The 25,327-nt window shown below is 40.4% G+C and overlaps 1 protein-coding gene across 1 annotated transcript; it reads left to right on the top strand.

Moving 5' to 3' along the window:
* Positions 1 to 917: 917 nt before the first annotated feature.
* Positions 918 to 24,944, top strand: mRF1 (mitochondrial translation release factor 1). Its single transcript, XM_080279669.1, has 10 exons — positions 918 to 956; positions 5,643 to 6,229; positions 7,486 to 7,620; positions 8,071 to 8,254; positions 9,480 to 9,643; positions 10,702 to 10,819; positions 20,975 to 21,111; positions 22,773 to 22,843; positions 23,539 to 23,679; positions 24,883 to 24,944. The coding sequence occupies exons 2-9, from the start codon at positions 5,648 to 5,650 to the stop codon at positions 23,669 to 23,671; spliced, it is 1,524 nt and encodes a 507-aa protein (XP_080135795.1). The 5' UTR covers positions 918 to 956; positions 5,643 to 5,647; the 3' UTR covers positions 23,672 to 23,679; positions 24,883 to 24,944.
* Positions 24,945 to 25,327: the final 383 nt, after the last annotated feature.

Here is a 25,327-nt window from a genome sequence, read left to right as displayed (position 1 = left end):
GTATGTGGAGAGAATGGGAGATAACAGGGTGCAGAGGGTGAGAGCTATGAATGTTGAAAGTAGAGTTGCAAGAGGCAGACCAAAAAAGGCATGTTACGAGGTCATACAGTGTGGCCTCAGAGATAACGCCTATTAGAACTCAGGCAGTGTGGAGAGCCGCCATTAGGTGACCAAGGCCAGTGCAGGCAGGCATGTTAGAGCCTTTATAAATGCAACAAAGCCAATCCAAACCAGCTTCACTGTTGTGAAAAACTTCATGCTTGGCTCCATAAGAACCATAATATTTTGGCCGATATGTCATGAAATTTTAAGGTTGACAAATCCTCAACCAGTATTTTTGCCTTCCTCCTCCTCTTCACCCTGTGCATGAGTTATGTAACATTGCAGGTTTTGGTTGTATGTTCTCGTATTTATTCATGTTTTTTATTTTATTTATTTAATTTTTTTGCTTTGTTTCATAATAAATTACAGAAATGTGCTCTCAAAGTTTCTTTGATTCATATAAAAATGATGTGCCAGTTAACACCACTTTGAGAGCCCTGGATTAGGAAGAAAGTTATGGTACTGTATTTTGGAACAGGACATTGCAAAGACCACATGTACTCTACTGAGACATAACAGAGCAAAGTGATGTTTAAGAATTTTAAGGAATGTATACTTATTTACCTTGTTAGTTTTAAGGTAAGTCCAGATCAGGTCAGATGTCCAAGGTTGAGATTGAGGCAGTATTTATGTTGTAGTGGTGTGCATCCCCTTGAAGTAGAGGCGAGTTCCAAGCAGACTTGATCATCATCTCCCGAGCATGTCGAGGTTGGGCACTCCTCCATGATGTTGAGGCGATAGAGGACTGTAGAGCTGGTTGGAGCAGTTGTGGGACCACATAAGAAGTGATTAGTCGTTGCATTTGTTTATTGCAGTTTATCCCTAAAGAAAAAAAGAATGAAACAAACCTCACAGTGAGTTCTTCACATAGCCTGTTATCATGGAGAGTTTTTAGTAAGAAGTCATTTTGCCAGTCACCCAGTGACTACTTTAAGACTCACCCAAAGGTGAAAAGACTCGTGAGACTCACTGTGCTGTACTTCCGTATTACATCACACTACCTCTCCCCTTAACTGATAATTTAACCCCTCATGACCATGGTGCTTGTGTTTGGCAGTTAGTGGCAGCAGCATAAGTTGAGTTAATGACATCCTAAAGAAAAACATAAGTTTTCTGGAAGAGTAAAGGAAGAAGATATTCACCGGCTCAAATGTACAGAAATTGCAGTTATTAGGTGGATGTACAGTGTGTCCCTGAGTGTGAGGCCTAGGGTGGCTAGGTTTATAGTGGAAGTGTTGAGAGGTAGGATGGGACTGGAATGTATTGGTGTTGTGATGAGGAGAGGTAGATTGAGGTGGGTTGGGCATTTGGAGAGGATGGGGGATGATAATTGGGAGCAGAAAGTGAAAAGTGTTAATGTTAGGGGTAGGGTTGCGAGAGGTAGACTGAAAAAGACCTGGGACGAGGTCATTTAGTGTGACCTTGGGTATAAGGGAGTGAATAGGAAAGTTGCCAGAGATCGAGCAGCAAGGAGAGATGCCATCAGGTGACCAAGGCCGACACATGCAAGCGTGCTGGAGCCTTTAAAAACGAAATGAAACAAAACTAACGCAAAAACCTGTTATCAGTACAGTATAGTATCTGGTAAGGTTTCATGCTTGAAGTTGATATTTTGTTTTAGACAAGCACCGGTTCATTGTAAACGTTCGATATAATGAACTAATTGGTACCAGACCCTTGACATTAAAACCAATACTGTAGTTAGGTAAAGCTGAACACCATGCTGTTCGGTAATTTCCCAAGCGTCGTGGATTTTACAGAACAAAGAACATTACAGTTAGAGCGTCGTTCAGCCATAGTCATACACAGTAACATACAGCTAGATCCAAATGGCCCTTTTTCTCAATAGATGTTCTGTTTATGGCTTCTCTCACGATGCTGGTCACCCAGAGACTGATGCGGCGTTCTGCTGGATGCGGATGAGTGTGTGTGTGTGTGTGTGTGTGTGTGTGTGTGTGTGTGTGTGTGTGTGTGTGTGTGTGTGTTCTTACCTAATTGTATCTTTACAGGAATGAGTCAAGCTCGTACTGTCCCGTGTCTTAAACCATATTTATCGTACATATCCTTAAGTTTGTGAATTATTTTGGCACCCACTATTTCATTCGGTAGTGCATTCCACTGATCAGTTGCTCTATTTGGGAAACTAAATTTCCTTACGTCTTTATCACCTCTCTTTTTATGCAGTTTTTTGCAGTGTCCTATTGCTGATGCTTCCCCATACGTTAAGAAATCATTTATGTCTATTTTCTCCTTCCCTGATATGCATATATATGTGTGTGTGTGTGTGTGTGTGTGTGTGTGTGTGTGTGTGTGTGGATGCAGCGCTGATGAGCGTTTCCCACATGCCCATTCTTTTATGGAACAATCTATCTATCTATCTATTGCCAGATGCCATAATCCCATAAGGGGTGGCCATTTGACTGAGTTATTTGTTTTTCGGGGAGAGGCACTAACCCTCCACCAACCCACTTGTTGACACGTAGGGAGCACGTATGGTAAAAAAATTAATTAAATGAACATAACATTCAGTCAGCTCATGGCGGTAGTTAAAACTGAAATTCAGTAAAAGAGGGTTCTGTCTGTTGAGGGTTTACTGTATTACCATAGCTCTCTCAGATAAATTATTTTTTAATATGTCACTTGAATGCTCGTTTTTCCTACGTCACTACTCTACCATACTTATTGTACTGTAGTTTTTAAATCAGTTGTATGAAAGTATTATTTAATCCTCTACCTGACGAAAAGAGTATGTGAGTGAGGTGGAGGGGGGAAGAGGGAGGGGGAAGCTGAGGATGAGATGGAGGGATGGGGTGGAGAGGTATATGAGAGAGAAGGGTGTGAGTTGGGAGCGGGGCAGTGAAATGGCGGGGGACAGGGGGACGTGGAGGCGATTTGTTTGAGGTCACCCCGAACGGGATTGAGGCGTCTGGCAATAGATAGATAGATAGGTAGACCTACCTTTACTTCATCTCCATGATTAACAAGATTAGGAGTTATGAATAGCAGCTTGAACCAAAGGGTTTATGGCTGAAACTGAAAAAAATTCCATTAGTTAAAACTAAGTTAGGAGCTATCATGGGTAATCCTTTGAGTCAAGGTATTTTTTCACTTTATTCTTTCCCTTCCCTGACAGTTTTGTTCAACTAAGGACAGGTTTTTCAAACTGGTTTAAAAAGATAATAAGCCTCTTCTGTATGAGAGACCCTTCCAAAATTGAGTAAACTTGTTTGGTAGCATGAAAAAGAAACTACAGGTATTTATAGCATCACCTTGGTGGCATGAAGAAACAATTTAAGAGCATCACCTGGACTTGAAGTGCAAAATCAGGTTCATTTCATCAGATTTTGGTATGCCAGTTAAAAGCAGCCTGGTATGCATGAAACTAGAAATTGCACCTTGATTTACAGCTGCCAGTTGACACTTCTGATACAGTTATAACACTGGAGGAAGCATTTTGTGGTTGTGTTCTGTTACCAACAATGTAGTGTTTGGATACTTCACAGATGCTAGAATTTGTGCGTGGGAGGAACCAGTTATCTATTGTGCACTTCTACACCAGGATTTTCTTATTTCCCATCTTATAAGGTGGTGTGATTTTTTACCTGTACCAGTCTGCAAATGAAAACATCACAGTTTACTCTGTGTTTCCACTGCAGATTACTCATAGTTTTGGGTTTTATAACATTATTACTTACCTATAAATAACCCTTCCAGCAGATGTTGACTTTGCTCAGGTCTTAATAATGTGCTGAAATAATGTTCTGTAGCTGCAGTGTTCACAACACAGAGAGAATACCACTCTCTTCAGGCTTAGCCAATAGACAGCTTACAGATCTGTGATAAAGTTCCACTGAAGCACAGAGTGAACCCAGGGTACTGCTCACTGAACCAAGCTACTTGAACAAACCAGTATGATTCATTTCTGTATATAGAAGTGGTTTGTGAACTTTGAACCAGTATAGTACATTACAATGCATGGAGGGATAAGCTGATTTATATAGTTCTTGTAGAAGCTGGTACTTACTGGAGACAGTAATTTTTCAGTACTTAGGAAAAAAAAAAATGAATTATATAAACAAGACAATTATATGTAGTAACTACAGGCTATACTGTGCTGTATTTTTAGATTTTACTGTCAGTGTATAATGGATTTTTAAATAATGCATGTACAAATATAATACTTAGATTTTACACTTGCATTTTTTTTTTGTTTTAACCCAGTTTCACTGTGGTTAATTTTAACTATTGTACAGTACTTTAATCTGGGTGATTTTTTTGTTTTTTCCCTTTTTTCCCTTACTGCTGCCAGACAATTCTATTCATCCTAGGAAAGACATTTTTTTTTTTTCTTTTTTTTTTTTATTGCTGCTACCAGGCAATTCTCTTCAGCTTAGGAAAGATGTATCAAATTGATTTTTTTTTTTTTTTTTAATTGCTGCTACCAGACAATTCTATTCAGCTTTGGAAAGACATCATATTGAAGTTTTTTTCTTCTTTATACTTGCTGCCACCAGACAATTCTTTTCAGCTTAGGAAAGACTTAATGTGAAGGGGTTTGTTCAGGTTATGCTGGTCTCTTAACTCCTTCTTGAAAAGTTTATCCTAAACTGAGTTAAGTTATGAGGAAATCACGAGAATGAAATTAACAAGACATCCATGGGTTCAGTGGGTAAATGCTGGATCATCTTCACCTCCAAACAACAGTTCTACATTTCTGAGTACTGTCAAGCTTTCCAATTACTCTTCTCTCCCCTAAGTGATTTATCATTAATAGTAGAGTATGTCTTGTAATTAGTACACAGTACAGCCTCAGTATTTCTGAAGTTATTAACTCCTTGGAAAACTTGGCATTTCCTATCTAATCTCTCCAATTTTACTGCGTATCAGCACTAATTTACCAGTACATCATCATGGCCTTTCCTTTTAAGCACAGTACTTTTTTCTTTATCTGCATTCACTTCTCATCTTGGGTATACGGTACTATTTTAGAATCAGTTCCTCTTGTGCAGATCCCTCTCTTTCTGCTAGATATTTTTTTCTCCTAGTGGGGAAGCACTTGAAAGGGGAAAGCAGTCCCATTCATTCATTGTCTCACAGCTGTCATATGTAATGAGTGGTTTACACCAAAGCAAATTTAAAATAGCATTCATGTCCTGCAGATGATGGCACTTACCTCGGCTGCTTCACCACTTATTGGTAACAGATGAATGACAGCAGGTCATACCCTCAATATACCGCCCATTCCAGGGTGCTGCGGACAAACCATTCCCCCTTCTGGATGTTTAGTTTTCTTGCTCATCATCCTTCTACCTCCTTATTGATTTCCCCTTTCCTCACATGCCTTTTTCAGTCTGTCTTTCCTTTTCAGTTTCATCATCTAGTCCCTGCATAAAACCAGACAGAATCAGTCAGCCTAGGAGTTTCTACTCAGCCTCTAGGGAGTAGATTGATTTGTTGATCCTAAAATTAAAATTACCAAATGTAGATACAGTACAATAGTTTCCCCAAGTCAACACTGACGTTTTCTCTTTCTTTAACAGGAAAGATGATGAGACATGTTGCTGGATGGTGGAGGCAGCTTGCTCGACTACCACACCATGATACACTGAGGGACTTATGCAGCTACGCACCATACTATCATTTGATACCAGTTTATAAGGGAACAAAAACTATTGACATTTTTGAGTGCACGAAAACATTGAAATCTTACAATATTCAAACAAGAACATTGTCAGCCTTAAGAACTTTTGACCACCCTGTAGGTCTCATAAAAAAATCAAGATGCCAAAAGTCTTTGAGGCATATAAGAACTGTTATTAAAAGAAGGTACGAAGAAAATATTAGACATTCTGGATATTGTCAGTATGTTTGTGATGAGAGCACTAATAAGAATAAGCATGCTTGGAATTACCAGTTTTTAAACCGATACTCAAAAAAAGTGGGTAACAATTATATCAGGACACAGCCTTTTTCAACCAGTTCTCAGGAGTTGTCACTTGAAAATGCTCAAGTGCAGGAATATTTAAACTCTCTGAAAGAAAAGTATGGTAATGTTTGTACCCACACCAATGAAGCCAACATGAAGGTTATAAGGACACTGAAACCCATTGTGGATTTAATACAAGAAGTAAGTTTTATTGATTTGTGATACACAGATGTTGTAATTATAATACTGTGTAGGTTAAATTGTGATGTCTTAAATAGCTGAAATTAAACTTGATTAGACATCTTAGGATATGACTGTTCAAGTCTGTCATGCACTATAACTATGTTAACTGAATAAACCATGGGAATTTTATTCTAAGTCCAGTAAATCTTCCAGCATAAGAGTTACGTTCTTCTTTATGTCACTATGTAAATTTTGCTTTGCCCACATATTAGTTACGCACATGCCCGGCTAAATCATGCTCCAACACTGCCTTTCAGTGAACCTTGTGAATGTTAAACCTCAGATGAACCCTGTGAATGTTAGACCTCAGACTGTAAAATAGGAGACAAAGACCAATAAACAGTACCTGTTAACAGTAGTTAGATATGTAGGGTATTACAGTTTAAAGAATGAGGGGAGGTCTAAGGTTGGATTTTTGTCCTGGTGTTTTGCCTGTACATGCGTATGCTTGCACAGGTATTACTGTATGCATAGTGTGGAGTAGTGTTAAATACTGTAGAAAATATCTGAACAGTCTTAATATTTACAAGTGACTAATTTTTTTGAAAACTTTGGAGGAACAACAAGAAATAATTATTGTTGAACCAGACAGAGAGAATCTTGTTGTGGGCTTAAAGGTATACAATATATGAAGACCCTGAGCTTTTGTTTGCAGACTGGGAATGAAGTGGTAAAGAGTGCCAAAGAATGTGATATATGCATTACATAAGGGGGTTCCAGTGTAATGGGGTGTATAAAAGCCCGTGCTGCTTAGAGGCAAAGCAGGGATCCTCTCTTTGGCTCAGGGGTAACGTCCACACTTATGAAACACAAGGGTCTGAGATCAAATCTTGGCCAGGACAGTGATTAATTTGTTAAGTTTCAGTTCGGTTATTACACCAGGAGGGAGCAAGGCATTGGCTGTTCAGACAGTTCCACCTCTCGTGACAAAATCAGGTGAAGAATTCGATTAGAGTGGAAGTATATTGATAAATAACACCGTGAGGGATGATGATGAATGATGAGAGGCATATTGTAAAGTGCACCATTGGCAGCTTGCAGATTAAGAGTATTTGTGTTGTAAACATTAGTTATTCCAGCAAATCCATTTATGTTTGATCTGCCAGCTCAGTATGAGACAGGATAAAGGGGTATTGGTATAGTGGTGTTACAAGCATGCATGCTTATGTACCTGTAAACCTACTGATTATTTAATCACTCACCTTCAATCAAAGGTAGAGGTAGTGCAATCTGAAGTGGACGAGCTGAGACTGTTGGCAGTGGATGGCGGAGGAGACAAGGAAATGCGCGACCTAGCTCGAGAAGATCTAAAGCAAGCCGAGGACACACTCATTGGACTCCAGGAACAGGTCTGGTTTAGTCAGAGCCAGTCAGTGCTTGGTAATTCACATGTGCAGTTAGTTTTTAGCAATAAGTTATCCTGTTTTACATTCTTTCGTGCTGTTAACCTACTGAATTATGGTCATGTGATACTTAGTTTATTTATCCTTCTTCTAGACAGTTTTATTCAAATTAGGAAAGGCATTACAGGCTGAAGGTTATATGTAACCCCCTCAAGATCAAAAAACTTTCTTCAAAGCCAAATTAAGCTATCAGAAAATGGCAAAAGTACTACATATAACACATCAGTGGCTTAAGGGGGTTAACTTCACTCTCTTGGGGCAAAATATGATGGTGTGAGAGTTATTACATCTTAGCCAACCTAGATGATAAATAAATGTACAGAATATAAAGCAGCATGCAACAGAGTGACCCACACAGCATACCTTTTTTTTTTAAATATCCTATTGCAATTCCAGTTGTTGGATGCCCTTGTCCCAGAAGATGCTGCAGATAATACCAACATTGTTTTAGAAGTGAGTGCTGGTATTGGTGGACAGGAGGCAATGCTATTCTGCTCAGAGGTGTTTAATATGTATCAAGGTTTTGCTGATTACATGGGCTGGCACACTGAGATTACAGACTATGAGACAAGTGATATTGGTAAGTGATATGGCTGGGCATGCTGCTGTCTAGTTCTCCCTCTATCATGTTTTCCTCTTCTCTCAGTACTGGGCTCTACTTCATCTTTGGGGTGGGAAAAAAATGGTGATTCCTTACTCCATCTTTGGGAGGGATAAAAGGTTGGAATGATGATGATAATGTAAAACTGCACTATGTGAGTTATAGGTACAGGGTATTGGAAGTACAGGAGCTTAATGTCTTCTGTCTGATGACATTTTTCATCTTATTCTTGCCATTGCCAGACTCATGATTAGTTTATGAAAAATATTTTTTAACTGGAGGAATTAGACAACCATCATTAACCGCTTCTCAACAAGAGTTCTCCGTGAAACTGAATACAGTCATCTTTTGTCATTCTTTATTTTTCTCTCAGACTGCACATTATTTACCTGTTTTAGGTCATTAAGTGTGACCTTAAGGTTAAGGTACTGAACAGGGAGGCTGCAATGGATCGTGCAGCGTGGAGAGCCGCCATTAGGTGACCAAGGCCGACATGCAAGCATGTTGGAGCCTTTAAAAACGAAACGAAAACGAAACGAAATGAACTTTAGATCTACAAATGAGGAACACACTGAGGTGGTTTGGCCATGTGGAGAGGATGGGGGGTGAAAGACTGATGAAGAGAGTGTATGTGAGTGAGGTGGAGGGGGGGAAGAGGGAGGAGGAGGCCGAGGATGAGATGGAGGGATGGGGTGGAGAGGTATATGAGAGAGGGGGGGTGTGAGTTGGGAGCAGGGCAGTGAAATGGCGGGGGACAGGGCGACTTGGAGGTGATTTGTTTGTGGCCACCGCAAATGGGATTGTGGTGTCTGGCAATAGATAGATAGATAGATCTACAAATACTGTGCTGGATATGAGACTGAAGTAGAATTGTCCTATATGATTAGTTTTGAACTACCTGATGTTTGTATAGTGCCAATTTTGTAATGTATGGTTTTTCTATCAGTTTGCATTTTTTTTTTTTTTTTAATGTGCAGAGATTGTTTTAGAAAAGTGTACACTTCTGTGATATAGGAAGTTTTTTTTTTTTTTTTTTTTTTCAAGAAAGACAAGGGAAGGCGTGCAAAAACTTCCCCTAAATATCGTGCAAAAACTTCCCATAAATATCTTGATCCTCTTTTAAATCAAATTTTGACTCACAAGAGGGAAGTGACATTAAGAGTATTAGTCAGTCTCATCCATGCTTATTTGTTTGTTATTGCAGGTGGTCTGAGGCATGCAACAATGTTACTGAGTGGGGAGATGGTTTATCGAGTCATGAAATACGAGGGAGGCACTCACCGAGTTCAGCGTGTTCCAAAAACAGAGAAGGCTGGCCGCATCCACACCTCTACTGTCTCTGTTGCAGTCATGCCACAACCCACAGAGGTAATACAGTATTACTGTCATCATCTTGACTACTTTTTGCTGGATGGGGTGAGGTAGGGTCCAGAGAATAAGAAATATCTGATAAAGGGAGAACTAGTTAACATAATGTGCCCAGTACACTGTCCCATTCACACACCATTGAAACCCCTAGAATACTGACCATACATCTAAGGTAGAACCATGCACACTTACATGCATCACATTATATACAGGTACTGGAGCGGGACCACTTTATGTGGTGTCACTGATATAACCGTGCAGCTGTATTGCATGGTTATACAGACTTTCCTCAGCTTCCTTCCTGTCCCTCAAGTGGGGGATGGTAGACTGCAGGAGGAGGGCAACTTCCACCTGCTGTCCATAGGGTACACAGATGAACTTTGGGTCACAACAGATGTAGCTACTACATTGCATACATGTATAAAGATATCTTTAAAAATGGCAATAACCAATCCCACACTACCCCCTTTGAGATACAGGGGCCTGAGGATAGGCTACCATAATGCTGTACGGTACACCACGTATGGAACTGGTGCTCCCTTATAGTAGATATTGCCTCTTCAGGTCAGAGCAAGGTCCTTGCCCTCAGTGAGGTGAAAGGAAATATGGGGAGGTTTGGCTTGTAGGTGGCTACTGCAGCTCTTTGTTCCATCCAGTGTGCACAGTGTCACCATTTGTAGGAAGGCCTTAGTCATGACCATGCATATATGTGTAAGCATTTTTCACTCATTTATGGCAGCTGGTGCACCACCAAGAAGTGTTTTAATGCCCTCACTATTGCCAGCCCTTATCAAGGGCCTTGTGTTTGTAATTGGATTTTCCATAAACTGGATCGGTTGCCTTCCAAGACTAACAAGTCCACCCTTCCCTGATATAGAAGTATGCCAAGTAAAGTCTGTTTTGATTCATGTTTGGCACTCATCAGCAGCGAGTTTGTTGAGTTGGAATTGTGAAATATTCACATAACAGCCTGGATTATAATACAGCCTATTACTTCATTTCTTACACTTCATACTGAATATGTAATTAGTTGCACATTGTTATTCCCTTTTCCCCAGATAGATATCCAGATATCTGACAAGGACCTGAAGATTGAGACAAAGCGAGCAAGTGGTGCTGGAGGTCAGCACGTCAATACAACAGACAGTGCCGTTAGGATTGTCCACCTTCCTACTGGTCAGCACCCACATTCAAGTTGCCATACTAAATAACATAATTGTGCCAGTATTTGAAATGCTGCTGCTTTGTCCTTTGATAACTTGAGCATTTAAATCTAATACATAGGTCATGGAGAATCTTTATACAACAGTTGGTGGGTTTGCTTGGCCAGACAGTCCAGGTTAGAGTAACAACAACAACTTAAAGTTTATAGTTTTTACTCAGCTGTTAATAGAGAGTATCTGCCATGTTGAAATAAGGTTCTATGATACTACAGTATAGGTATCATATCATATTTTATTGTTTATAAAGGCTCCAACGTGCATGCATGCATCGGCCTTGGTTACCTAGTGGCAGCTATCCACATTGCCTGATCTCTGGCAGCGTCCCTCTTCAGTCACTTATCCATGAGGTCACACTCTGTGACCTCATCCCATGATTATGTAGATTGTGTAGAGAGTATAATTTGCTGTATGTTTTTCCATCTACCCAATGGGAGGGAATAGAGAGGTAATTCTTCCACGGATTGAAGGAAATCCAGGCAGACCCTGTGGATTGGCAAATCAGGCAAGTGGCACACAGCTATAACCTTGTGTCAGTAGGCTGAGACTTTCATAGATAGACAAAGCTTAATGAAATGAAAAAAGCTTGTGGGAGCCGAATGCTAATCGCCTGCCAGAATATGCTGTTGCCCAAGTCCAAGATTTTAACCATATCTTGATACCCTGAAAGGTTTCATGTTGATAGCTTAAGCCATTCACAAGATATAATGGTGCTTAAGGATGGTGATAAAAACTAGTTGGCCTTTGGCATCCATTTTGGTGACCATGGCCTTGATCCCGAGTGCCCATTTTCAAACTTTCCAAGATTTTGGCCATATCTTGATACCATGAAGGTGTCATGTTGATAGCTCAAGCCATTCATGAGATATAATGGGGAAAAAAAAAACACACACACACACACACACACACACACACACACACACACACACACACACACACACACACACACACACACACACACACACACACACACACACACACACACACACACACACACACACACACACACACACACACACACACACACACACACACACACACACACACACACACACACACACACACACACACACACACACACACACACACACACACACACACACACACACACACACACACACACACACACACACACACACACACACACACACACACACACACACACACACACACACACACACACACACACACACACACACACACACACACACACACACACACACACACACACACACACACACACACACACACACACACACACACACACACACACACACACACACACACACACACACACACACACACACACACACACACACACACACACACACACACACACACACACACACACACACACACACACACACACACACACACACACACACACACACACACACACACACACACACACACACACACACACACACACACACACACAAAGAGGAGTTCAAAAATATATGGATAAAAAGATGCCTAACACAAGAGGAACTGGAATTACTGAAAGAGAAAAGGGAGGAAGCAATAACAAAAAATGAGGGAAGATCAGAAGAGGAGAAGAAGAAATTTTTTTACAAAGTAATAGGATTGCAGGTACGAAAGTGGTACACAAACAGGATGGAATAAAAAGGAGGAAGGTAGTAAAACCATGTCATGACAAGTATATAGACAAGATGATAAAGTTGATGTACTCAAATGTGGATGGAATGGTATCTAAATTACTAGAGATGAATGATTATGTCAGAGAAAATGAACCACAAATAATATGCCTAACTGAAACAAAATTAACACCAAGGATATCCAATGACATACTAAACTTAGAGGTATACAATATATGGAGAAGAGACAGAAATTTAAAAAAAGGAGGAGGAATTATAATATTAACTAAGAAAAATTTAGAAGTCAATGAAATAAAACTAGATATACCATCACAAGTAGAACTGATTGCAGTAGAGATCAACACATCTGAAGGGAAAGTAATTGTAGCCAATTTGTACATGCCACCCAGATCAAACACATGGGAAAGAGATGAATATGAGGACCTGGCAGAGAGTACAATTCAGAGTTTAAGATCATTGCAACATAAAATGGAAGAGAAATTGGAAAGAATTATACTAACTGGGGATTTTAATACAAATATAAATTGGAATACTCCAGATATAATTAGCCAAGAAAGCTGGTGGGACCAAAAGCTCCTGGATCTCGTGCAAGAGTTTTTCCTAATGCAACATGTGAGGGAAACCACCAGAAAAAGAGGACTTGATGTACCTTCAGTGCTAGATCTAATATTTACTAGGCAAGAAAATGATATTGACAGTTTAATATATCACCCTCCACTCGGCAAAAGCGATCATGCAGTACTAAATTATAACTTCAGGATAGCATATGACATAGTTAACAGCAATGACAGTTACAAAAAGAGCCTTAACTATAAACAGGGAAATTATCAAGACCTAAAGAAGTATTTCTTAGAAGTTGATTGGGAAAATGAGCTTAGAGGACAAGATTTAAATGCTGTACAGTAAAAGTCCAATTCTTCGGCATCCAATTCCCCGGCAAATCTGACATTTCGGCAGTTTTGAGAAATAGTCCCATTTACGAAATCTCTGATCGTTCGGCAGATTTTCCGATTTTTTTTGTCAGTCTTGAAATTCTCCATGAGGACCCTCTACTGCTGGGGACTTCTTCCAGCTGTAGCAGACTCCAATCAACCCCTTCTATTGTACATATATAAATAAGGAACCTACTATAAGTTTAGGTAAGTGCATGTGAACTTGTAGGCCTACTGCACCATTACATTTATATACAGTATGTTCACTAATTTCTTTATTTTTCACATTCATGTATAGTACTGTATTCATTACAGTATTGTACAGTATCAAACAGTATACAGTACTCTCTCCAAACACATTTGTAATGATATGAGTAGTGATGATAGTGTTCACCGAAACATATAAGGTTTTGAGTGGGTAGGGTTTTTGATAATTCGGCAATTTTGATATTTCGGCACTAGCCTGGTCCCATAGATGCCGAAAAATCGGCCTTCTACTGTTTATAAAAAATTCTGTGAATTTTATGAAATAGGAGTCCAGAAGTACATCCCAAAGCACAAAGAAGCAGATAAGAAAATACAGAAATGGTTCAATACAGAATGTAAAAAATCAAAAGAAAGAAGAGATTTGTTGTGGAATAGATACAGAAGACACACTAGTGAAAGGGCGTATAATAATTACAAACAGGCAAGAAACGATTATACAAGAATAAGGAGGGAAGCCCAAAAACAGTTTGAGGAGGATATAATAAATAAAAGTAGTGATCAACCAAAGCTGTTTTACAGCTACATCAGAAGCAAAACCAAAGTAAAAGATATAATACAATCCATTACGGATGAGGGAATCACTTATACACAAGAGAAAGATATTTGTGAAGCACTAAATAAGAATTTCCAATTAGTTTTTACAGAAGGAAAAAATTTTGAGAGGGACTATGTGGAACATGCATGTCCACACATACTCCCAGATATACAAATAGCAGAAAAAGTAATACAGGAGGAGTTAAGTAGATTAGACAGAGGAAAAGCAAGTGGTCCTGATGAAATTTCATGTTGGGTACTACGAGAATGTGCAAAGGAGTTAAGTAAACCATTATTTTTAATTTTCAAGAAATCCTTGAGTCAAGGTAAACTACCTGATATTTGGAAAAAAGCAAATATTGTCCCTTTATTCAAGAAAGGAAATAGACAAAATCCACTCAACTACCGACCAGTATCACTGACCAGTGTTGTAAGCAAGGTATTAGAAAAGCTTATAAGAAAAGCTTGGGTAAATCATCTAGAAGAACACAGTATGATAACAGAAAGACAGTTTGGTTTCAGAAAAGGAAAATCATGTGTTACTAATCTGTTGAGCTACTATGACAGAGTAACAAACACAATACAGGAAAGGGAAGGATGGGTGGACAGTATCTATTTAGATTTCAAGAAAGCTTTTGACACAGTACCACACCAAAGACTTTTATGGAAGCTGTACCATCAAGGAGGAATTCGAGGCATACTGTTTTGTTGGATGCAAGACTTTCTCATAAAAAGAGAAATGAGAACAGTACTAAGAGGAAACTACTCATCATGGAAAGAAGTGACTAGTGGAGTACCACAGGGTTCAGTGCTGGCACCAATCATGTTTTTAGTGTATATAAATGATATAAACAGTAACACTGGAAATGAGAGCTATCTGAATATGTTTGCAGATGATGCAAAAATACAAAGGAGAATTACTAACACAGACTCTTGTAAAGAGGTACAAGAAGAATTAAATAAACTTCATGAATGGTGTAGTACATGGCAAATGGAATTCAATGTGGACAAGTGTCATGTAATCAAGTTTGGTAAAAGTGGAAAAAGACCTGATTGGGATTATAAGTTAGGAAATAAAACCCTATACACATCAGAAAGAGAGAAAGACCTAGGTGTGATTATCAATAACAGACTATCTCTGGCTGACCACATCAGCGAGAAGGTACGGAACATGTATACACTGCTTGCAAATATGAGAATAGCATTCACATACATAAATGAAGACATGCTAAGAAGGATAATAACATCATTCATTAGACCAACCCTGGACTATGCATCAGTAGTCTGGAGTCCTCATCTTAAAAAACACATAGACAAGATTGAAAAAGTTCAAAGGGCCGCTACAAGATGGATACCAAGCTTAAGAGACCTAAGCTACGAAGAAAGACTAAATAAACTGAATCTACCAACACTACAGGAGAGAAGAAAAAGAGGTGACATGATAATGCTATATAAGTGCATATCAGGGAAGGAGAAAATAGACATAAATGATTACTTAACATATGGAGAAGCATTAGCAAGAGGACACTGCAAAAAACTGCATAAGAAGAGAGGTGATAAAGACGTAAGGAAGTTCAGTTTCCCAAACAGAGCAATTGATCAATGGAATGCACTACCAAATGAAATAGTGTGCGCCAAAACAATTCACAAATTTAAGGATATGTACGATAAATATGGTTTAATACACAGGACAGTACGAGCTTGACTCATTCCTGTAAAGATACAATTAGGTAAGAACACACACACACACACACACACACACACACACACACACACACACACACACACACACTGGCAAAAACATTATCGCTCCGGCTTCTAATGGCGCTTGATAAAAAATGTTCCATGGCATAATTTTAAACAGTCTTACCTTTAGTCTTCTGCACATGAAATAATCATCTTATAGTTTATTGTTACATGTGGTTGGTAGGATCCAGAAACATGGAGAGGAAAATAACATGACTTGAGAAGATAGCAGGATAATATATATAATAATAATCATTCATTCATTCATTCATTCATCATCTACTCCAGTGTTGCCCCATGAAGGAGTGTAGGAGCCCAGGGGTAGACATGTTGGTCCTGACATTTAAGATGGGAGTGACCAGCCTCACTCATCCCAGAGTGGGATTGTGTGTGCAGTAAACCCCAGCCACCCCATGGATATAAACCTGCACTGGCTTAATCCAGTTGGAGCACCTTGATTACCCACTAACCCACCAGGTGCCATAATTTGGATACAGTATCTGGTTACCACCCAGTGTTGTAAATGATTTCCTGGTTTACAGGAAAACATTTAAATTGTCACTAAGTGTAGTCACCCATAGACAGAAGGAAGAGGAAGGAATGAAAGAAAGACAGACAGAAGAGGAAAGAAGGAAGGAAGAGAGGAAACAGCAAGCACCCAAGAGCAGCACTGCTTCGATTGGGTGGATGGTGAGCACCCGAATAGTACTACTACTACTATTACTACTAATAATAATAATAATAATAATAAAAATAATAATAATAATAAATACTGTATAGTAATGCAGTAATGATGTGCTTTACCATTACAGTATACATACATACCACTCAAACTTTGAAGTGTTCATCACCATTCCATAGGCAGTGCCATCCACAAATCGCATAAAAACATTTGTTAGGTATGAGTAGAGCCATGTCATTGTCTGTTTACCCCTAAGGCATCAATCATTTGATATGAGATAGTCATCATCATCATTGATTGATATGAGATAGAATGCTGATAAATGAATGGATTTACAGTTCAAATCAAGCGTAAATGGTTCACTTGATTTGTTGTTTTCCATTTAGTTAATGCAGGAAAATCCTTGACCATTTTGCTGTTGCTCACCTGACAGTTATGCTAGCACACTGCAGGTACATATCTATACACAGTTGATGAATGTGTTTATTTCTGGTGTTCCATTTGCTCTCCTTCCTCACTAGGATTGAAAATTTCATTTGGCTGCAATAGTACCCTTTGGGAGGAGGTGTAGTAGGCCAAGAAGAAAATGGACGGATGTGGTAAATGAGTTTGTAAGAAAGCAAGGAATGGAAGTTGATGAGATCAGGAAACTCAAGAGGAGATTGAGTTGATTTGATGAATTTGTATGGATCTACACATGACAAGTTTGACACCATTTTTTTTTTTTTTTTAACCTTAAAATGATTGATGACTTGAGTCTGTCTGACAGGTAAGGTGAACCACATCAGTAAAGAAAAATACCAAAAACAAATGTGCACTTGGTTAGACCTGTGAGGTAGAACCAGAATTCCAGAGACTTGTATGTAAATAATTGTGTGGCTTACTTCTGTGGGTGTAGTGTTGATAGTTGTCCATCTATCATGCTGTGTCATTCCTTGCTTTGTAGACCCTACCTTGGGGTGATGATGATGAATTATCCTCTTCGTAGTTTCAGTATTGCCATACAATATTGCCATGTTTACTTTACTCCTGGAAGGGTAGGGGGGTTTCAAGAATACTCCCCCAGTATCCCTGCTTGTCGTACGAGGCGACTAAAAGGGTTGGTGGTGGGTTAGTGCCCCACCCCGTAAAAAGAACTAAAAAAGCAAATAAAGCGCCTCGGACCCGGACGGACCATACGTTGACGACTAAGGAACGGACAAAGGACATTCTGAGAGTAGGAACGTGGAATGTGAGAGGAGTGAATGATGAAGTGAAAGAGAGAGAGATTGTCCAGGTGCTTGAGGATGCAAAAGTGGATATATGTGGATTGACTGAAACTAAATGGGAAGGTGAAAGGATGAGAGAATGGGAATACGGTGTAGGTATATGTGCGGGAGTCAGTGAGAATGAGAGGGCAAGAGAGGGAGTATGTCTGATGATAAGCAAGAAGTGGAAGGAGAATATAAGAGAGTATGGAACAGTGGGTGCAAGGATTGTATGGGTGAGGATGAAAGTAGGTATACAAGCATGGGCGATTGTATGTGTGTATGCTTCAACAGAGGATCGAGTGGCAAGAGTGAAAGATGAGTTTTGGGCGAGAGTAGAAGCATGTATGGACAAGTTTGAGAGGAGCAAGAGAGTGCTGTTGATTGGAGACATGAATGGCAAAGTTGGGAATGTATGAGTGGATGGAGTGGTTGGTCAGTGGGGTGTGCCAGCGGAAGTAGATGGGAATGGTAGTGCTTTGGTGGACATCTGTGCTGGTAAGGGGTTGGCAATAGCCAACACCTACTTTCGTCATAAGATGATCCACCGGTATACATGGAGAGTAATGAGGAGGATGGATGGTGAACTTGTTGAACGAAAGGCAATGATAGACTACGTGTGTGTGGATGAGCGAATGAGAAGACAAGTGTTGGATGCAAGGGTGTGGAGAGGGTGGGGGAATGGAGTCTCGGACCATCACTTAGTGATGGCCAAGGTAGAGCTGCAAAGAAAGTGGTTGAGGAGGCGAAGGGGAAGACAGGAGGAAGCAGCTCCTGTGAGAAGAGTGGAGAAATTGCAAGATAGTGAGAAGAGGACAGAGTATAAGAGCATAGTGGAAGAAAGATTGGGAAGGTATGAGTTAGAGCAGATGGAAGGGGTGGAAGACGTATGTAAGATATTCACGGAAGAGATAAGCGCAGCGTGTGAGGCGGTTTGTGGAGTGAAGAGGAGATGCAAGGGTGTGCAAGGGACAGCATGGTGGAATGATGAGGTGAAACGAGCTGTGGAACAAAAGAAGAAGGCATATGGTGAATGGTTGGCGAGTAGAGGTAGGGGTGAAGATGAGAGAGAGAAGAGAGAGGTATATGTGAGCAGGAGAAGGGAGGTTAAGAGACTGGTGAAGGAGAGTAAGAAGAAAGTGGATGAAGAGTTTGGGAGGAATCTGAGTGTGAAATGGAGGGAGAGTAAGAAATTGTTTTGGAAGGAGGTAAAGAAAGTAAGGCAGTGTGAAAGGGGAAATAGTAGGGGAGTGAAAGATAGGAATAATAGATTGTTGGTGGAGAAGAGAGAGAAATTGAGGAGATGGAAGGAGCACTTTGAGGATTTGTTGAATGTAGAGAGTGAGAGCAGTGTGAGTATAAGTGGTTGGGGAATGGCTGGGAGAAGAAGAGATAAGAGGAGGGAGGAAGAGATCAGTAGGTCGGAAGTAGTGGAAGCGATGAAGAAGATTAAGCTGGGAAAGGCCCCAGGAATTGATGGAGTGTGTGGTGAAATGCTTAGGTATGAGGGTGAGATTGTTGTGGAGTGGATATGGAAGTTGTGTAGATTGGCTTGGGAAGAGGGAAGGGTTCCAGAGGACTGGAAATCAGGTATAATTGTTCCTCTGTACAAAGGAAAAGGGGAGAGAGAAGTATGTGGTAACCATGGGGGTATTTGCCTTCTTAGTGTGACTGGTAAAATATATGGTAGAATACTCATTGATAGGGTTAGGCATATGACAGAGGAGCTAGTTGGAGAAGAACAAGGGGGATTTAGGAAGGGAAAAGGGTGTGTAGATCAGATATTTGTTCTAAGATGTTTAGTGGAGAAGTATCTAGAGAAGGGAAGGAAAGTGTACGCTGCCTTCATGGACTTGGAGAAAGCTTATGACAGAATAGATAGGAAAGGTATGTGGAAGGTATTAAGAATATATGGAGTGGAGGGGAAAGTGTTGAGTGCTGTGAAGAGTATGTACGAGGGAGCTAGGGCTACGATGCGAGTGGATGGTGAGCTGAGTGAGTTCTTTGATCGCAATGTGGGACTGAAACAGGGGTGTGTAATGTCTCCATGGCTGTTTAATACAGTATATATATGGATGGGGTCGTAAAGGAGGTACAAGGTAGGGCAGTGGATGTGGGGGTGGCCCTAATGAATGAGGGTGAGATTTGGAAGCTTCCGGTGTTGCTGTTTGCTGATGATACAGTATTGTTGAGTGAAGATGAATGGGAGTTGCAAGGTTTGGTGAATGAATTTGGGACAGTGTGTAGGAGGAGGAAGCTGAAAGTTAATGTAAACAAAAGTAAAGTTATGGTGTTTGAGAGGAATGAAGTCACAGAGTGTGCAGTGAGGTTGGATGGTGAGGATATGGAGAATGTGAGTGCATTCAAGTACTTGGGTAGTGTGATGAGTAAGGATGGAACTTTGGGGGATGAAGTACGTGAAAGGGTACAGCAGGGAAGGAAGGTTGTTGGCACACTGAAAGCAGTGATGAGAAATAGGGAGGTGAGTATGGAAGTTAAGAAGTCACTGCATGATGGTATTGTGATCCCTACCCTGACGTATGGAAGCGAGGTGTGGACCTTGCAAGAGGAGAACAAGTCAAGAGTGAGAGCAGTGGAAATGAGTTACTTGAGAGGAGCATGTGGAGTGACATGGAGGGACAGGTTGACGAATGAAGAAGTGAAGGAACGTTGTGGGGTAGATGTGGATGTGGTTGAAAAGATTAGGAGAAATACACTGAGGTGGTTTGGACATGTGGAGAGGATGGAGAATGAAAGACTGACTAAGAGGGTGTATGTAGGTGAGGTGGAGGGAGGGAGAGGGAGGGGTAGACCGAGGATGAGGTGGAGGGATGGAGTTGAGAGGTATATGAGGGAGGGGGTGAGTTGGGGGAGGGGAGTCAAATGGTGGGTGACAGAGTGACTTGGAGGCGTTTTGTCTGCGGCCACCCTTTGCAGGATTAGGGCGTCGGGCTATAGATAGATAGATAGATATATATATATATATATATATATATATATATATATATATTATATTATATTATTTATATATATATTATATTATATTATATTATATTATATATATATATATATATGTTTGTGTGGTAGGCTTAACTGTGGAGAGCCAGGAGCAACGTTCCCAACACCAAAACAGGGAAAGCTGCCTAAGGAAACTACGTGCTTTGTTATATCAACGCCAGCTGGAGGAGAACGCTGCCACATACTCTTCAAATAGGAAGCTCCAGGTAATCACAATATATCGGTACTGTTCTAAAACATCTTTCCCATCCAAACAATACTTTTGTCTATTTATCTATCTATCTATTTCCAGACGCCTTAATCCCGTATGGGGTGGCCACAAACAAATCGCCTCCACGTCGCCCTGTCCCCCGCCATTTCACTGCCCCACTCCCAGCTCACACACCCCTCTATCATATAGCTCTCCACCCCATCCCTTCATCTCATCCTCGGCCTCCTCCTCCCACTCTCCCCCTCCACCTCACTCACATACACTACCCTCATCAGTCTCTCACCCTCCATCCTCTTCACATGGCCAAACCACCTCAGTGTGTTTCTCCTAACGCTTCCTATCACATCCACATCCACACCACAACGCTCTTTCACTTCCTCATTTGTCAGTCTGTCTCTCCATATAACTCCACATGCTCCTCTCAAATAACTCGTTTCCACTGCTCTCACTCTTGACATCTGTCCCTCCAACAAGGTCCAAGCTTCATGTTTTCTGGAAATGCATCCCATCTCTGTACACTCCCAAAACCAGTCATGTTAACAGTCGCCTTGCTCTCTCCATTCTCATTCATCAGACTTTCAAAATGTTCTTTCCCTCTGGTCCTTACTTCATCCCCATGGGTTAATAATCTACCACTCACATCCTTCATACTTTCACATTCTTTTCACTGTCACTTCTACATTTCCACACCACTTTTCAGAATAAATTCTTATTTTCGGAGTAATTTGCATTAATTTTTCTTCCCAGATCATCATGTACCTCCTCCTTTTTCCTCTTCATGTGCTTCTTGATCTCAGTAGATTCAGTCTCTTATTTCAGCTGAACCCCTGTCCTGTATCCAATCTAGCCACTTCTTCCTCTTCCTCCACTGCTCTCTTAATGTCTTTGTCCCTCCGTGCTGTACCTTTCTTCTTTGTTGTTACTCTTGCCGCACCACACACTGCTTTAGCGTTCCTAACTAAGCATTCCCTGTGTACATTCTACAAGCTGTCCAGATCCATTTCATTCCATTTCACTGACCTTAACTCCTCCCATACTTTGGCCCTGTTTTCACCCGCCACTTCTATGATTCTCAGCTTCCTGACTTTCAGTCTCTCTCCTTGACTGCTGCTCTCTCTCTCTTGGTCCACCTCTCCTTTCAGCTTGATCTTGCCTACCACAGTCATATGATCTGACAAACCTCCACATTGTCCTCTCACTGCCCTCGTATCAGCAGCACTTCACAGCATCGATTTCTCTATGAGTACGTAATCAATCAGGCATACTTACACTTACTTCAGCATATCTCATGAACACCTGGTACCTTTGCATTCTTCAGCCTTTATGCCAGCCTTTTTTACTTCTGCCATTGACACCTTCTTGGGCACCATATTTCTCTCTTGTGTACCATCAATCCAGTCATGTTTACTACCACACTGCTTATTATTCCTGTTCATCAGGTTTCTGAATACAGTAAACTTTCCTTGTGATCCATATTTCTATTAATTATGAGTCTTTCATTATCATTCTCATTATCATACCATTCATTCTTTCATTTTTGCACTTCTGTCCAAATGATGTACAGTATTTTTAGAAACATTTACACCAATTTGTTTGTCCAAGATGCGTACTCAGTTATAAGAAAATCCCTGAAAATATGACCGGTTATGTTTTCAGGTTGGAACAAAGGCACGATCTGAGAAGATTCGTACATACAATTTCCCCCAGGATAGAGTTACTGACCACAGGTACGTGTGTGTGTGTGTGCGTGTGTGCGTGCGTGCGTGCGTGCATGCGTGAGTGCGTGTGAGAGAGAGAGTTTAATATGTACTGTATCTAGTATTTGATGGTAGGTAGAGAGACATATCCTCTCACATGATGTAGTGCTATCTACCCCTCCCTTTTCCCTTTTTCTATCAGGAAAGAGTTCTTTTAGTAGTGGGATGAATGACATTTACAGTACTTCCATTTTGTAAATTTAATGGATATACACAGTACTGCATGAAATTGAGAAGTGAGGAATGTAAGTCTGTACAGGGTGAAGGACTGGTAGGGGATGTGTGGATCAGATGTTTACAGGAGGACAGATAGTAAACGTGTAAGAACTTTAAAGTATTTATGGTATAAACAGATTTGTAAAAAGTTTATGGCTTGGTAAATAGGGAGGATTATGTGGATGGAAAAGTGTTAATGCTGTCAAGAAGTTCTATGATGCTAGTAAAGCATATGTATAAGTGGGCAGATGTGAGTGGTTCAGTGTTCAGTATTGGATTGCGGAAGGGTTTGTTATCCCCTCACGGCAGTTCAGTACCGTATGGACTGTTAGAAATACAGTACAGTATTAATGTATGTGGAATGTGCAGGTTTTCAGTAAGAGGAGTACTGAAATAGTGTTGCAGATAGGTAAATCTTATATTCAAGATTAATATCGCTTCCTTTGCAGGATTGGTGCCTCCTTTCACAACCTGTCTTCCTTCCTGAGTGGTGCAGAAGACCTTTATTCCCTCATTTCTCAGCTGTTGGAGGAGGCAAAGAGAGAGGCATTGCAAGAACTTATCAACAGCCCACAAAGATGATTGTGTTGGTGAGGATAATGGTTTCACAACTGTAATTACCCCTTCACAACAGTAACTGTTTTATTATTTCTGCTGCCAGCCAGATGACTTAATTATAGCTAAGAAAAGACCCCTTGCAATTAAAACCTTAATAGAAATCCTCTCCAACCCTTTCATGTGCAGAGATCTTTCCAAAGCACAGTTAGATTCTATTAGATTGTGAAAAAAGAATTTAAAAGAGTTTATCTTATTTCAGGAGTTAAACTACAAAGTACGAAGATGAAACTTGTAAGAGAGCTGGGTGAAGCTGTAGATATATATATTTTTTATTTAATAGACTATAAAGATAATTCCAGTACCACAGTAATTGAAAGTTACATTGCTTTTGCTCATTTCACACATTTCAAACTTTCAACAGTGAATCCTACAATGGAGTTGAGTGTTGACCATCAGCATCATTTTGTGGGTCATCATCATCATCATCCAGACCTCCTTTCCCACCCTAGGGCAGAATGAGGAGTAGCAACGTCTAGACAGCCTAAGTTTGCCCCATCCAATGGGCCATGCTTCCATTCATTCATCATTCAGGCCCCTGGAATCCTGGCTTTATCAGATACGACAAAAACTTTCACATTCTGAAGCTTAACATAATTATATCTGACAGTCAATCCAGACACTGTCACGTTAAGAAGGGGTGCCAAATCCCTGATCATGCTCTTCTCACAACATTCATCCAGCCACCTCAATCTCATTGTCTGTTCCCTAGCCTCACTGACCTCCATACCTCTCTTCCTCACACACTCACATCCACCATATCCCTCCACCTTCTAGGCCTACCTCGCCTCCTCCCTCCTTCAATTTCACTCAGATATACCTTTTTCACCCCTGTTCATGTCCATTCTCTCCACATGACCATACCATCTCAGTACACTCACTTCGATTCTGGTGTCCACGGACTTCCTCACTCCGCATCTTTCACGATTCACATTATTTCGTATCCTATCCACTCTCTGTACTCCACATACATTCCTCAGCAGTCCCATGTCTGCTGTGGTCACTCTTGACTTCATTTTCATGGCATACCATAGTCTCACATCCATATGTTAGGGTTGGCACTAACACTCCTTCATGTAAGGAGGTCTGGATGATGATAATGATGATGATGATGATGATGATTTTTTTTTTTTTTTTTTTTACGAACCTTTACTTAGGTTTTGGGGTTTTCTTTCTAGGTCAGCTGCCATCCAAGGCCTGCAAGTTCAGCCTACCCCAGGGAATAGATTATATTTATGTAGAAGATATAAGTTTATGTTGTACAGTAAACACAACATTTCAGATAGCTACTTCATTGTACACTCATCAGTTGCAGTATTTAAAAAAGTGTAAAAATGATAAACTATAATCATGTTATGTTCCCACAAATATACAGCAAATAATTCTTAGTACCGTACTAATTACACCAAAGTAAGGAAAAGAAGATTGTGTCTGATGTTTACATATTGGAGCACCTTTGTTAGAAATGGTAAGTTTGTCCTTGATTACTGTATGTATGGTTGGTTTCTTGCATAGGAGTGTTGTGAAAGGCTAGTTACCATTCTTCTGACCCCTCACCATTCCCATTGTATACCACATTCTACTCCAGCTAACTTGCCTGTAGATTTGAACCTAAGTCACCTG

Source organism: Coenobita brevimanus, chromosome 80 (assembly GCF_032717465.1).
Source record: "Coenobita brevimanus isolate Jiangsu-jjx chromosome 80, ASM3271746v2, whole genome shotgun sequence".
In the NCBI taxonomy this organism is placed as follows: domain Eukaryota; kingdom Metazoa; phylum Arthropoda; class Malacostraca; order Decapoda; family Coenobitidae; genus Coenobita; species Coenobita brevimanus.
Note: the sequence above shows the minus strand (reverse complement) of the source record. Positions and strands in the feature narration are given on the sequence as shown.

What these genes read in the sequence shown, in the direction of transcription:
- mRF1 (XM_080279669.1), top strand. Translation starts at nt 5,648, where the DNA reads ATGATGAGACATGTTGCTGGATGGTGGAGGCAGCTTGCTCGACTACCA. An exon ending in TCATGCCACAACCCACAGAG is followed by an intron (nt 9,644 to 10,701) that starts GTAATACAGTAT and finishes CCTTTTCCCCAG; the next exon opens with ATAGATATCCAGATATCTGA. An exon ending in GATTGTCCACCTTCCTACTG is followed by an intron (nt 10,820 to 20,974) that starts GTCAGCACCCAC and finishes TTTGTGTGGTAG; the next exon opens with GCTTAACTGTGGAGAGCCAG.